Source organism: Trichogramma pretiosum, unplaced genomic scaffold (assembly GCF_000599845.2).
Source record: "Trichogramma pretiosum strain Unisexual culture from Peru unplaced genomic scaffold, Tpre_2.0 scaffold74, whole genome shotgun sequence".
NCBI classification, from domain to species: domain Eukaryota; kingdom Metazoa; phylum Arthropoda; class Insecta; order Hymenoptera; family Trichogrammatidae; genus Trichogramma; species Trichogramma pretiosum.
The window spans coordinates 87,588-104,115 of NW_019641708.1; the positions used below are offsets into that span (position 1 = coordinate 87,588).

General features: G+C 40.5%; 1 protein-coding gene across 1 annotated transcript; it reads right to left on the reverse strand.

Annotated features, from left to right (window-relative positions):
* Positions 1-9,791: 9,791 nt before the first annotated feature.
* On the reverse strand, positions 9,792-16,528 carry LOC106659655 (mediator of RNA polymerase II transcription subunit 14). Its single transcript, XM_014382331.2, has 3 exons — positions 16,215-16,528; positions 10,734-15,600; positions 9,792-10,651 (listed from the first exon to the last, which is right to left on the reverse strand). The coding sequence occupies exon 2, from the start codon at positions 15,542-15,544 to the stop codon at positions 10,742-10,744; it is 4,803 nt and encodes a 1,600-aa protein (XP_014237817.1). The 5' UTR covers positions 15,545-15,600; positions 16,215-16,528; the 3' UTR covers positions 9,792-10,651; positions 10,734-10,741.

The following is a 16,528-nucleotide window of genomic DNA, read 5'->3' on the forward strand; positions in this document are numbered from 1 at the left end:
GTTAGATTATACTTACTTGCATCCCAATACTGAATGCGAACCCGAAGAGGCCGGCTTCAATAACATTTTCGAAGACGATAAGGGAAATTATTGCGTGAGCACGACCTGCATGGGAAGGCACAAGGATTATTTCTCGAGCTATATAAAATTGCACTCCAAATGCTTCAAAGAATTTGTTTTGCTCACATTTATGGCACCGGGCCTCTTAATAACGCTCATGGTAATTATATATATGGGAATATATCTTAGTTGGTCACGAGTAAAAACACACATCATCGAAGCGCCGATACCATGAAAAAAAACACACTTCTTCGGAGCGCTGCGAAAAAAAACACACCTCATTGGATGTCGCGAAAAAAATACACAGCATCGAAACTCCGTGAACTCCTTGAAATACCTTTCGGTTGTGATCATTAAAAGAAATTCTTTATTTTTGTTATGAACAATACATAAGAATAAGAACAAACATCTTTATAGGAGAAATGTCCTTGTCTATAAATTAACAGCGATTTTTATTTTTGACCATAATTTTTTCGTGGCATCCAATTTGCTGTGTTTTTTTCACGACATCCAATGTGCTGTTTTTTTTTCACGGCATTCAATGAGCTGTGTTTTTTTTCGGGGCATTTTATCAGCATGTTTTTTTCCGTAGCGTTTTTCACTGTGTTTTGACTCGTAAGCAACGGCCATATAAAACGTTAGTTCGTATGACCAATTGTTCATATTGTTTTGATTGTTAATCAAAAAAATATGATGCGGTAAACTCATCTTAGTAATCATTCACCTGATAACATCCCAATTTTTATGACAATTTCTATTTCATACGTGGCCTTAATCAAATTTTTTTCTTCTGTGTGCACTTTTGATTCAAATTTTCTAAAATTATGCTAATTCATAGACTTTTATCAGAATTTTTTTTTCATTTCTATGGAAAAAAATTTAATTTCCGTCGCATCATTCATTAAAATTGACTTCTGAATGTATTGTCATGCAACTAAGATGCGGATTTTTTCATGTTTATGAGACGCCATACTTATGCTTTTAAATACATTTAGATGCATGCATGATTTTATTGGTGCTTGCCTTTGAATAGATTTATTCACTTCTGATACTTATGATTGAAATTTTGCATTCATTGAATATTTTATTAATTATTTCCAATGTGTCAATTATGTGTATATGTTAACATAAATTCTACAAAAATTTTGTTGTTCGAAAATGCCACAACAGTGGCCTCAATGGTCATATAAATCAAAACAGCTTTGATTTATTAACTTAAGTTAGCCTGTCTGCGATTGGACAACTTGTGATAATCATATAATGTAATGATATTTAATGTAATATTTTTACCTTGTAAAAATAATATCGCAAAAAAAAGTTCGTTCAGCATGCAGTAGTTGTTGAAACTAGTTTATGTATCAGCATTATAACATTTTTATTGCAATATAAATCAATTTCCATCGTATTACTCTAGTAATGTATAACTTAGAAATTAATTATGTATGTACAATTTTTATATTTATTTGTGATATCCGTCAATGCGACGCATGTGAGTTTATATTGTATGATGCACATATAGAGAGAATGAAACTGTAAATAATAAACTTCGAATTCTATAAGATCAAATTTCCTAGAATCGTTTAACCAATCAATCAAAATTTTACTCTTTGGTTAGAATAATAAAAATTCAAATTAAAAGAAATGTTGAATGAAACATTTCAGAATTGTTGCATATGAAGAGAACGTTCAGGAAGAATTCGACAAACAAAACTATGTATAGAATTTCAGAAACCAATACGTACCTAAAAACAAAACAACCAAGGAGATATGTTTCAAGCAGAGAAAAGCAGCATTACACAAAACTACGGGAAAAACCTCATTCAAAGAAAGCTTTCGCTTATTATTTTTGGAAAGCTATTACCACATGTACCTATCAGGTAGTGTGCAAATGAAATCAAGGAACGCAGATTGGGATCAAATTAGAAATTGCAGTAATTTGCATAATATATTTTGCTTGTGTGTACGATCTTTTACGGCTTAAAAATTTTCAAAAAGCAGAAAACTCTGGAGCAATCTATGAAATCGGGAAGTTATGGAGTCTCGGAGGAGGACCTACGGAGGTTAGCGGAGGTAGAAATTCAAACGAGAGGCGGGCATCAAACACGGAAGGAGGGGCAGAGAATCCCTCACGAGTTTATGCGATAAAATATGTTCACGCGTCTATGTGTGATGATATATAAAATCTACCTCGAGCGATTATTGAATGTATAGTTGGTTTTTTATTTGAGTGTGTTGATTGTATAAAGTACCTTTTTTCCATCCTTCTGGCAAAAGTACTTACTTTCGCCGTACGCGTAGCCTAGAAAAAGAATAGTAGATTTTCTTACAAAGGGGAGAAATGAAACTTCCGCATGCACGTGATAATGGCGCCGAGGCGAAGCCGAGGCCTCATATTGAGTGTATGAGGGACCCTCACTTTTCCGTGTTAAATTGTGATCGAACATGGAAAACCAGATGCATCGTTCACTAAAGAATTGAATAACGTACATACAAATATATTTTTAATTGTTTTTCAAATGATATTTACCAAAATGGTCATTCACTGGTACCCGGTCATTAATTGGTTTGACTACCCTATCTTACTTTTGAAATGCGCATCTATCTACATTTTTGAAAAAGATTCTGAATTCATATATTTAATTTCATAAAAGAATATGAAAAAATATCTCAAAATGCATCTAAATACGAATTTCAATTTTTCGGCGGTTACATTGACAGACGTTTATTTTCTCAATATAAGCTATTTACCGTTTATCGTTGCATCGTTTATATCTGAATGAATAAACTTTCATATGAGCCCAAAATAACTTTTTGGATAATGATGATGTGTATTACAAGGCGCTCACGTGACATATGTAACCTTATATATACGAACGAAGAAAGAGACAAAAAATTGAGTTTCATAGTAAATAGAACGTATATTTTCTAACTATAAATGTGGCATCTCATTGGTTTCACTTTTAAACGATGCGCCGGACGCAACACGTGTACGAAATCGAAGCAACAAAGCAGTAGTCTCATAGTGTCGGTTCGGCGAGCTATGTGCTAAGACTATAGAACGCAGTGTGAAATATTCACAATGAGTGGAATGGAAACTTCAACCGACGTCGACCGACGTGTTGAATGTTCAACATGTGATAAGATAATTTGGTTAATTCTTTTGGTCTTCTGTGGTTTTGCTTGCCTCATCTGTGCTTTCGGACTTATACAATCCTTCGGCTTTCTAGCTGAGAGTACATTACAGCTCAAACGCGAAGTTGGTGAAAATTACGTAGTGTTCAGTGCCTTGGAAAATACCACCGTCTATTACGGCAAGTGCAACAAGAACATCAAGCGACAGAAAGAATGTTTAATTCGTCGATTGCAGGCAGATTTCTCGGGGGACAGCCCGAAGGAGGACGAGTGCAAAATCACGCTGAGCTCCGAGTCGGGTGGCTTCATCCAGACGACTCAGATTAAAATCGAACCTTTGGGCAATAATCGAGCGATATTACGTTGGTTCGAAAGTGACGGGGGCGAAGATGACCCGTATCATTTGCGATTCAGCGTCGTCAACTTTTCCAATTGTAGCGTTAAAACAACCAAACTTTCGGCAGATCTCAACCAGCTGATTACAAATATAAATGATCACTCGAGATACCGAATATTATTTTCTTTGCGGCCGGGCCAGAGGTCCTGTAATGAGAATGGCGATGAGAAATTTAACAAGCTGCGTTATATCAAAGGACGGGATAATTTTGAAGTTGTGTTAGAAGATTGGGACAAAGTTTACAGATCATCGATTGATTTTCATGGAGTCGCTTCGAATGTCGATATGATGCTTGCTTACCCCGAGAATACTTTGGTCGAGCCATTAATTGTTCCATTGTCAAAGGACGAGGGTTATTTGTTCATCGAAACACTATGGCCCTTCAAGCCCAAAAATCCGTCGATTACAGTGGCTCTTATTCAACCAAGTGGTAATTATTAAAGAAAGAAGTTTTGTTTTTCATAATTTGAATTAACATTAATGAAACATTTTTCATTCTTGCAGGTCAAAGGCAGAATTTAACTCATGTCAAAGATGTTTACTCACCTGTGGTCTCCTTGGCCAATGGATTGATCGGCATCTGCGCGCGACAGAACAATGTAACGATGTTATGCACTCAGTTTAAGCTCGACGACAAAAAGATCACTTGGTTTTCAGCTAACCTTCTCGAGGACTATTGTGAAGAAAATCGAGTCATTTATAATTTACCTGGAGGCGAAGGATTTCTCACTTACGGTGTTTTTTATTTCGGCGATAAGATTGTCACACAGCACAAGTATCTGGTGAAATTTGGTATGGATGAGGAGAAAAACAAGCATTACTTGTATCCCGATACTGAATGCGAGCCCGAAGAGGCCGGCTTCAATAACATTTTCGAAGACGATAAGGGCAATTATTGCGTGAGTACGACCTGCATGAAAAGGCACGACGATTATTTCTCGAGTTATGTAAAATTGCACTCCACATGCTACAACCAATTTATTGTGCCCACATTTATAGCCCCAAACTACTTAATAATCCTGCTGTTAGTTATTTGTATAACATTATTCATGCTTTTATATTTGTCTCCTTTCGATTGTAAATCAAAAAAAAATGATACGATAAACTCATCTTAGTAATCATTCACCTGATAGCATCCAAGTTTTTATGCCAACTTCTATTTCTTCTGTATGAACTTTTGATGTAAATTTTCTAAATTTATGCTAATTCACAGACTTTTATCAGAATTTTTTTTTCATTTCTATGGGAAAAAATTTAATTTCCGTCGCATCATTCATTAAAATTGACTTCTGAATGTATTGTCATGCAACTAAGATTCGGATTTTTTCATGTTCATGAGACGCCATACTTATGCTTTTAAATACATTTAGATGCATGCATGATTTCATTGGAGCTTGCCTTTGAATAGATTTATTCACTTCTGATACTTATGATTGAAATTTTGCATGTATTGAATATTTTATTAATTATTTCAAATGTGTCAATTATGTGTATATGTTAACATAAATTCAAATGTCATATAAATCAAAATAACTTTGATTTATTAACTTAACTTAGCCTGTCTGCGATTGGACAACTTGTGATAATCATTTAACGTAATGATATCTAATGTAATATTGCCTACTGCTACATTATTTAATTAACTAGTAAAAGTATTAATTTTGTCTTGAAAATGATTACTTTATTATTCTACGTATTTTCAATTAAAATTTTACCTTGTAAAAATAATATCGCAAAAAAAGGTTCGTTTAGCATGTGCAATAGTTGTTGATACTAGTTTATATATCAGCATTATAAAATTTTTATTGCAATATAGGGTAACAGCATCAGTGAATGACCGAGTTATTGTTTTTTAAGTTTTGAAGAACAGCAAAAATTTAATGATTGCGACTTTAAAACAACTAAATATATCATCGCATTGTTAGTTAAGTGTTCAATCAATTAAAAATATTGAAAAATCATTTTAGCATCATTAATATTATTAAAAATTGTGATTTAACGTGTCACCTTGCAGAAAACATCTCCATTAAATGACCGTTCGACGTCCAGTAAATGACAGATACATTATCGTACGACGTTTTTACAAAATTAAACATTACCGTTCGTTTAGATAATCAATACTATTCGTAAATAATTGTTACTAGTTCAGTAGTGGTCGAATCAGTGTACTGATTGAATTGGTTTTATTTAAAAATCAATGAAAATAGATTAATAACTAATTTAACCTGTATACTATTGTATTCTCAAAGAATCGGTCACTTATTGATCGTATGCAAATCGACGCTTCATACCAGTGAATGACCACAAAAAATTTTCAATATTTTTTTTGCGTAGTTAATACAACTTATATGGGTCGAAAGTTGATTAAAATTATAGATATAACATCGCTCGTTAGTTATAGTTCGTTATTTATAACTTTTATATACTTGCAAGACTATTGTTTGATGTATAAACTCGTTTTACGTGACGGTGGGCAACTCTTACGATGATAATTACACCAAAAAATAATGGTTGTTTGCTGCTACATCACGTGTATTTACGTTTGCAAGATACTTATAGGGCGAGCCAAGGGTTAAACAATTGTTGACCCTCGACTCTATGCCGAGCAGCAGCAGCGATGTGACGAGAGTATGCAAGCGCGAAGAAAAAAAGAGGGGAAAAATGTTTGGGACTGCGATAGTTTTTTACTTAATTCGATCGCAAACATAAGAGTTTTTCGCTGAGGCGTGGGTGTACTAAAAGAGAATAAATTATACACAGATTTGAAACACGAGCAAAGTCCTTGAAGTATGGAAAAATTCGTGAAGTATGGATATTCCGATACTTTTTTATTTTCATAAAGTTACTTTGGTATTCCCGGAGACGAGGAGTCGTTTTTTCTTTTATTTTTCGTTAAATATGACTACTTAATATAGTTGTTAACGAGTAAGTGTAAACAAATTATTTAATTTATAATCTTGCATCATTTATATATAAATCTTATCTCTTATCTCTAAACATCGTCTATTCATCGTTTATCGTTTCATCGTTTATCTCAGAGGAAAACCATTGAAGCTATGTAGTAACGAAAAATGAGAAAAAGAAAGATAGCTGAATGTAAACAGAAGGTACTTTTGAATTTTAAGATAAAGCGAGCTCGAATTTTTACCTTAGGTGTGACTTTCTTTTTGTGTTTACGCAACTATGAATATGGCATGGGGCTCACTATCTCATTGATTTCACTTTTGAACGATGGGCCGGACGCAACACATGTACATAAAAGATCGAAGCAAGAAAGAAATAGAAGCTCGGAGCCTCAGTGTCGGTTCGGTGAGCTACGTGATGAGTCTGGCACGCAGTATAAAATATCTACAATGAGTGGAATTAAAATTTCAACCGTGGCTAAAAAATATATAACTAACACTAATGAATTAATAACAATAGTAATAGCGTTTATATTGCTTGTCGTGGGTTTAATTTTATTAATCTTAAATTGTACACAAATCGATGTGGACATATTTCCCAAAGACTCGAGTTCATTTCCATTACGGCTCAAACGTAAAGTTGGTGAAAATTCCATAGTGTTCAGTGCCTTGGAAAATACCACCGCCTATTTCGGCGAGTGTGACAAGAACATCAACCAGACGCAGAAAGAATGTTTACTTCGTCGTTTGGAGGCAGATTCTTCGGGGAACGACCCGATAGAGGACAAGTGCAACATCACGCTGAGCTCCAAGTCAGGTGGCTTCATCCAAACGCATCGGATTAAAATCCAACCTTTGGACAATAATCGAGCGATATTACGTTGGTTCGAGAGTAACGGGGCCGAGGATGACCCATATCACTTACGATTCAGCGTCATTGATTTTTTCAATTGTAGCTTCAAAACTTTTTCCCAAATTCACCAGATTATTCGATGATGAGTGCTCGTATCTTTATCATTTTTTTTTACGTTATGGGCACCAATTAAAAAATTATGATACGGTAAACTCATCTTAGTAATCTATCCACCGATAGCATCCAAATTTTTATGACAACTTTTACTTCATACTTGGTCTTAAATAAATTTTTTTCTTGTGTATGCGCTTTTGATGCAAATTTTCTAAAATTATGGTAATTCACTAACTTTCATGATAATTTTTTTCATTTCTGTGGAGAAATAATAGAATTTTCATCGCATCATCTTATTAGAATTTGTTTCTGAATGTATCGCTATGCAACTGCGTTATTTCATTGATTTCATCAATTAAAATGTTGTAATTATTGAATATTTTATTAATTATTTCACATGTATCAATTATATGTATATGATAACATAAACAATGTTACGATAGTGGCCGCAATGGTCACATACATCAAACTAACTTTGATTTATTAACTTAAGTTAACCTGTCTACGATCGGATAATTTGTGATAATCATCTAATGTAATAATATCTAATGTAATATTGCCTACTGCTACACTATTTAATAAACTAGTAAAAGTACTAATTTTGTCTTGTAAATGATTACTTTATCATTCTACGTATTTTCAATTTAAACTTTACCTGGTAAAAACAATATTGCAAAAAAATTTTCGCTCGGATGTATTACAAGGGGAGAAAAGCAGAATTATAAAATTTCATCTAAAAAAAAAATTTCACCCAAAAAAAACCTTCAAATATTCTTTCGAAAAGCCATTGCACAACAAACCCGACACATACTGTGATCTAAGTAGAAATTTCATTAACCTACACTCGAGCTATTGCGATATATCTTCTTAATTATGCTTGCTACTTTCTAAGTCTTGAAAGTTTTCAAAAAAAAAACAGAAAACTTTGGAGAAATCTATGGAGGTGGATGCTTGCATGAAATCGAAAAGTTATGGAGTCTCGGAGGAGGAACCTACGAAGGTGAGCAGAGATGAAAAACGAGAGGCTTGCACCAAACACGGGTAGTGACGAACGTCTGTGGATCGATCTATTTGCCAATTATCAGCGTGTAACATGTTTACACCTGTATGTGAAAATATTTATGGTCTACCTTCGAGCAAATCGCGGCTCAACTTAATTAATTGAAATTAATTTTTTTAATTCGAGTTTAATATTTTTAATCGTAGATGCCTGTATATATGCTCTGTGCAATTGGCATCATTACTACAAAAATCATAAATACCGCATTGAAGCGTTTTTACTTCGACCAAACTTGTATGTACGTTTGATGGATACTCGTTTCGCGATACTTGTTTTTTTGCGCCACGACTCAACTAGGAGCAGCTCATATTACAGTTTATACGCCGAGTAACAGTAGCGACGTGACAAGAGCATGCAAGAACGAAATAAAAAAGAGGGGAAAAATGTTTGGGACTGAGATTTTTTTTTTACTCAGCTCGAATGCAGACATGAGAGTTTTTCACTGAGGCGTGGGTGTACTAAATTATGCACAGATTTGAAACACGAGCAAAAGGCACATAAGTGCAGTACATGATCGAAGCAAACCCTTTAAATGTGACATTTGTCACAGGGCATTTGGACACAAACAGGTCCTCAAAACTCACGTAAATAGTGTACATAATCGGAGCAAACCCTTTAAATGTGAAATTTGTCAGAAATCATTTGGAGATAAGGGAACCCTCAAAAGACACATAAGTGCAGTACATTATCGTAAAAAACCCTTCGAATGTGACATTTGTCACAAGTCATTTGGATATAAATATCAACTCAAAAGACACATAGGTACAGTACATAATCATGACCAATTCTTTGATTGTAGTATTTTTCAAACCCTTTGAGTGTGATACTTTTCACAGGTCATTTGGCTACAGAAGTTATCTCAATTATCTTTTAACTGCTGTATGTAATCGTTGCAATGTGACATTTGTCACAAATAATTTTAAAACCAGAATATATAAGTATAGTACGTAATCGTAAAAAACCCTTCGAACGTGAAATTTGTTGCAAGTCATATGGGTAAATGAGTTCTTTTGAATCTCACATAAATTTAGTACATAATCTGCGAACCCGCTTCGAATGACCGATTAATCATTTTAAGTCATTTGGAAAATAATCTTCATGAAATTGTTCACAAATTCATTGATTGTAGCCAATAATTAATAATTTGGACAAAGTCTACCAGCCTTATATATCTTGTTTGTAGTTAGTTCAGTAAGTTGTCGATAGGGGAAATTATTGTGTGAGCACAAACAAAATCTATAGTTCATTTTTTATTGTGTGTGAATGATTTCTTTTTTCGATTTTTTTATATTTTAAAGACATTTATTTAGCGTTATAAACTTTTTATTACAATATACATTAATTTCCATCTAATTACTGCAATAATGTAAAACTTAAGAATTAATTATTTATGTACAGTTTTTACATTGATTTGTGACATCCGTCTATTCGACGCATATTAATATATATTGGATAATGTTACATCGAAAGAATGAAACTGTAAAGAATAGCACAAATCGGGTACTTAAAGTCCAATGCCTAAGTGTACATGTACATATATTCTTATATACATACATGTACATTCGTTTATGTTTAGTGAATATGTCCATCCATGATCTATAAAACAAATACATTTATATATAAGTACGTCAATTCACATAAACATACAACTTAATTCAAATGTTTAGACAGACTTTAAAAGTTAATTTGGTAATCTTAACAGTTTCTCCTATTTCAAGGGTTTTTTATCTGAATGAAAAATTATTGAATGCAAATATTTTGCAACTTATAAAACATTTTTTATAAAAAATAACATATAAAACTTTTTTGAGTCAGTGATCTCTACTTTTTCGTCTCGCGAGAAAAAAAATTATTTTTGTTCTCTTTATAATTATGCTGAATAAAAAGAACATCTTCTACCATTAACAATATAAGTTATTTAAATTTAACGTTAAATCTGCACTGGTGCGATCAATTTTCGCCATGATAAAAGTACCATAAGCAGTTAACGAACTCTTTCTAATAATTGACATGAATAAAATAAAATCTAGTTGTGATTCCAGTAGACCGTTGATACTAAGTATTCAGTTGCCAATGATGACTAGAAGTCATCAAAGTCGAGGGCAGGCCATCGATGATCCCAGGAATCCTTACTGTAAATCAAAAACGCGAAAATCGAGTTAGTTCAATGTCTCCGTGAGTCGCTGCTTACAAATACGATGAAACTTTATTTACCATTAGTATCATTGAGGACCGCCCATCATATTCATACCCGGAGGCATAGCCTGACGATAAGGTCCTTGGGGCGGCGGTGGTCCCTGAGCGCCACCTGCCCCTTGCATCATCTGCATGGCCGGTCCAGGGCCCATGGCCTGCGGAGGCGGCTGCGGACCGGGTATCGGTACAGGCGGCATCGGTCCACCGGCGATGGGATTCTGCGCTGTCATCTGTTGCTGCTGTTGCTGCTGCTGCTGTTGCTGCTGCTGCTGCTGCTGTTGCATGGCGGCGGCGTTGGCAGCCGCGGCCGCGGCGACCTCGGACGGCAGCGTGAAGTTCGTGAGGATGTGGCGCACGGCCGGGAAGGCCGAGCACTCCTGCTGGTTGGGATAGTGGTCGGCGAAGCGCTTGAGCAGCAGATTGATGGCGGCCATCGGCGAACCAGGTGGCGAGTCGCGATCCGCTATCTGCGTCAGGTTGGCGCGCGTGTCGTAGATGAGCGGCAGCACCAGCGAGGGCGGCTCGCCCTCGTAGATGCCGAGCCGCGTGATCTGCAGATAGAACAGCGTCTTGGTCTTGTTCACGATGACGGCCGTGCTGCCGACCGGTACGAGGGGAGGGGCCGAGGGCGGCACGCGCAGGCAGAACTGCGGCTGCCACTTGTACTGCTGCTGCTGGGCCAGCGCGGGCGGCGCCAGCTCGACCCGCATGATCTGTATGAAGTCCTTGAGCACGTTGATGGGCAGATTGAGGATGCACATGAAACCGTGCAGACTGTTGGGCCGGAAGGGCGGCGCCACGGCCCGATGCTCGAAGAAGCGCTCGATCACCTGCAGCTCCTCGTGGGACCAGCGGCTCACGTGCTCGGGCAGGGGCTGGCACTTGAGGTGCAGCGACTGCATGTGCTGGGGATTGGGCGAGACGCGGCACTGCAGCGTGTCGACCTTGAAGTGCGTCACGCCGGGCTCGCCGTTGAGTATGGTCAGGCTCTCGTTGGTCTGGATGCAGCGCTGCAGCTGGCGCCGCATGAACACGCAGCAGAGGAAGCGCTCGAGGGGCGCCAGATCGGGCCCGGGCAGGCCGTTGGGGTGGCGCGCCGGGCTGCACAGCAGCTCCAGCGTCTCGGCGGAGAGCAGACTCGGAATGGCACCGGCCCAGGAGCGCTGCGGCAAGACTCGGGACACGTGCTGGGTCTGTTGCATGGTCACGGGGCCCACCGAGAGCGGCTGCTGTGGACTGTGCATCGACACGAGACCGCCCGGACTCTGACCGGAGCGAGCGGGCGAGGGCCTGGAGATGCTCGGCGAATTGGCCCAGTTGGAGGCGACGGGCGAGGCCAGGCTCTGCTGGGCCGGGAACGGGCTGCCGTCGTGAGGCTGCATGCCGTAGCCCGAGGCTGGCGAGTGTCCGGTCATGGGGCCGCCACAGGGTCCCGGAGAGGAGGTCGGCAGCAGGCCGGCTGGACTCGGGGCGTGCATCTGGCCAAGGGGACTAGCCACGAGGCCCGAGCCCGGCGACGGATGCGGCAGCACGCTCGGCGTGCTCGGCGTCAGCGAGGGCGGCGACGAGACCATGTTGAGCGAGGCCGCCGGGCTGCTCGTGTAGCCGTGCTGCTGCTGCTGGCTGGTGTGCGGACTCGCCGGCGTCGTCGGATTGCTGTTCGAGGGCGGCGTCACCGGCGGATGAAAGCGATTCTGGGCGGGCGACTGGGGTCCGGCCCGATGATGGCCGGCCAGGAAGCTGCCGTAGCCACCGGCGCTGGGCGGGCCCGCCGAGCCGTTGTTCACGAGGCCCGAGCCCGAGGGATCGCCCTCGACGGTGGTGGGCGAGGGCGGATTGTCGTCCTCGGACTGCGAGCGGCCCCGGTACATGGCCGTCTTGTCGACGTACTGCGACAGGAAGGTGGTGAGGCCCTGGATCGGGGTGAAGCCGTCCACGACGCTGCTGTGATCGAAGCGGCTGTAGGCGCCGTCGCGCAGCGTCACGAAGCCGTCGCCGCGGAAGCAGAGCTCGAGGCAGTAGATGTTCTGGTAGGCGATGCGCACCAGACTGATGCACTGGGGCATGACGACGAACGTCTGCATGGGTATCTGCGGGCGCTTGTCGTTGATGCCGAGCTGCAGGGTCGTGGGTAGTCGGGCGATCGAGGTCAACGGGGCCAGGGTCTCGTTCAGTATGTGCATCAGCTGCATGAGATTGTGATCGCGATTGATGGTGGCCTGGAGCTGCTCGCGCAGCAGCATGTGCGCGTTGTCGAGCGGACTCGTCGCCGACTTGCCGAAGTAGAGCTTGAACTGCTTGCCAGGGACGTCCCAGAGAATCGTCACCTGGGCGCGACGATGCGGCCCGTAGCTGAGCACGAGCCTGTTGTAGCTGTACGACTTGACCGTGGCTATGTTGCGATAGTTGCTCTTCTCCATCCTGAAGTACTCGGCGAGATCGTGCACGAGCGAGTGCAGATTGACGATCTGCGTCCAGTCGTTGAGCAGCTTGTCCACGGTCTGCTGGATCGTCTCGGGCGTGCCCATCGGATACTGAAAGTAGACGGGCCTGCGCAGGCCCTGCTCGCGCGGATGCGCGCTCGACACGGGACTGCCGTAGAACACGAACTCGACCGTCCAGCTCTTGCCCGTGCCCTTGCTCTGCACCCGGATGCAGCAGCTCAGCAGTCGCTTCAGTAGGGCCGTCCAGGCGACCTGGCTCGAGATGCTGCCGCTCGGCTTGGGCAGCTGCACGAGCTTGAGGAACATGCCCGTGGCGTTGGCCTCGATCTGCAGGCCCTGATGGGCGATGTCGCGCCTCGACAGCTCCTGCGCCAGCTGCATGAACGGTATCTGCTCGTCGCAGAGGGCCACCACGTGCGCCAGCTCCGGTATGTAGTAGGCCGGTGCCTTGGCTTTCTTGGCTGCGCTGCTGTCGGCTCTGCCACCGACGCTCGCGCCGATGTTCTTGCGCTTCTTGGCTTGGCCCGCGGCGCCGGCCTTGTCCGCGGCTTGGTCGACGACGCCGCTCATCTCCGGCTCGTTGCTGCCGCAGTCGATGCTCGTGAAGGAGCCGTGCGTGACGACGAACGTGTCGAACTCTATCAGGCTCTCGAGCTTGTAGAAGATGTTGTGATTCTTCGCGTCCATGTTGTTGGCGTCGTCGCCTCCGGCGGCGTCCTGCTCGGACGAGGTGAGCTTCACCGAGCACAAGTAGAACGAGTACTGCAGCTCGCAGGGCGACGACTCGTTCTCCTTGATGCCCATTATCAGCACGACTTTTGGATGCTTGTGAAATTCGATGTACATCTTGTGCTTGCCGATCGCGTTTATAGGATGATCCGGACTGTGCAGCAGTGGTAATTTTGTGAGCGCCGTCGCGGGCAAGTGTTGCAGCGTTTTCGTGCACCTCTTCTGTACGATCCAAAATCGTAATTCTGCTATGAGTGCCGGTAACTTGGATCTGTCTTGATTCAGGGCATTGGTTAATTCTGGTACTATCGGTGCCTCGAATTGAGGTATGTGACATTGCAACATGCCTGTATGAGTGTCAACGGCTATTAGAAGTAACTCGGCTCTCAAGCAAGGTTGAATAATAGGTACGGATAAAATAGCAGGAGATCCAGCTAAGGTACACTCTATGCCTTTGAACATAATTTGCAGTTCCTGCCTGAGGTCGTTCAATCTGTTCCTTGTTCTGATATAGATTGTATGCACTAATAAGTATTCCATCGACAGTTGGTTCGATCTGATGGCCAAATCTGATACTTCGCATTCCTTACTAGCTAAGGACGGTGTGTGAACTACTGCTAAAGGTTTGGCTGGGTCTACTTGATCCACAAGTATGCTAAGCTTATATCCAAGTTCCGATCCAGAATCTTTGCTGGTCAGTTCTTTCCAATATGATATTGTTAAAAACTCTCCAGTTTTATACTTGTCGATTCTGATATGATCATCGAGGCGATCTCTAATAAGACGTAATGTTTGTGAATATAGAACCTCCAGTTGTAGTGATTGACAAAAATGATGTAAAATGCAGTATACTTCAGCTAGAGGATCAGAGCTTTCTGCTAGACGAGTTTGAACTACTTGATGAACATACTGAGTTTGCAAAGGATGCACTAATGATTTTCCTTCGCCAGTTTCTCGATCAGATACCAAGATTTCAAGATCTAGTAAACGCCATGGTAAGTTTGGTGCATCTCCCATCACAGTTAATGATACACAGAATTCTTGTTCAATTTTAAAAGTCACTCTTCCTGCATCAATTTCAAGATTTTTCATTTGGGGTAATAAATTTCCAGTGACTAATCTATGCTGTATCACTTGATTCAGTCTTTGCAAAGTACTCTTCTTCTCTGCTAAAGTAATAGGTTCTGGAGGAACAATTTTCTCTCTAATACATGTTGGTAATCGATTGTAAGATCCAGTGGTAAGAACTTCAACTGCAGCCGGTAAATGAAAGTTTGGCAATCTAGCATGGACCAATGTTTCGCGCGCCATTCTTGCTAGCATGTCAGCTGTATCGACAAATAATAACGACTGCTTATCTAAAAATGCCATGATGTGGTTTGACTTTTCAACCTTGGTTGCACTGTTAGCCCATTTTGTAAGCGCAAGTAATCTCACAAAAAGCTGCCTAGTACGAGCTGCAAAATTGAATATTTCTATTTTACGCTCCATGTCTGTTTTTCTTGGTAAGAGTTCGGCCAACACTGTTATTTCATGATAAGTCCTTTGAATAATGAAATCTATTAAAAGACCAAGTGAAATTGATCCTCCACGGTTACCCTCTTGTGGTATATTGGCCACAGGAGTTTGATTTCCTTCCAATGGTACTGGTGCCATTGTAGAGGCTATCTTCAAATCTGATTTTTCAAGTAACTCCGTATTGTAGCTGCAGTCTGTAAAAAAACATTAACATGTTAATAATACAGCGTAATCAATTTTACTAAAAATATTCCACAATTTTCAACTCATTTATATGTATTAAAATACATTATTTTGTTCATATTAAAAAGACAGGTAAAGAATATTTGTATTTTCAATACATAACCTAACATAGAAGGAAGGCTTTTTAGCAATTAAAAATAACTTGAATAAGCTACTCCTATGCATTTAGAATCAAAATTAATTGTAAGCAAATTATGATTATTTATATGCAAGATAAATTCATTTAATTGCAAAGATTTTGACGTGTATTAATGAAATTAAAACCATCATAAACACTGCAGGATAAGTCATGTTATGGTCAGTTACGTAGAAGTTCTTCCTATGAAACATCTTGAATCTAACTTGAAATCATATTCTTATGATAAATTACTGTAATTTATATTCATATTCATGTAAATTTTGGATTGTTTAATGAATCTTAGTCAAATGTGAAACTGATTTCAAACATTCAAAATGAGATACATGAAGTATTGTTGTTCTCGCTCATCAACAGGTTATATTTATTTCTACTATGCAGTCAGCTCAACAAAAACACGTGCGTGTGTGTATGTGTGTGAAAACGTACCTGACAAAAATTCAACGAGACAGAATAATAATGCCAAGTAGCATTATCGTAACTCCAGCTTCTAATCCAGCCGGCCCATAGCAGCGTCGAGGCAGCTTCCAACGATAAACAGTATCGATCGGCGCGATGAACAACACAGCATGGGTACACAGCAAGTCGACACACACGAGAAAATCCGCGAAACGCACTCTTTTTTTTATTCACTCGAAGAAGATGTGTTTACAAATTTTAATACACAGCCGCACACGTCGTCTCTCGTGCTGCACTTATGGCTTCCGAGAAGAGAGACGTCTGGCGCGTCATTAAGCGCATAG

What these genes read in the sequence shown, in the direction of transcription:
- LOC106659655 (XM_014382331.2), bottom strand. Translation starts at nt 15,544, where the DNA reads ATGGCACCAGTACCATTGGAAGGAAATCAAACTCCTGTGGCCAATATA.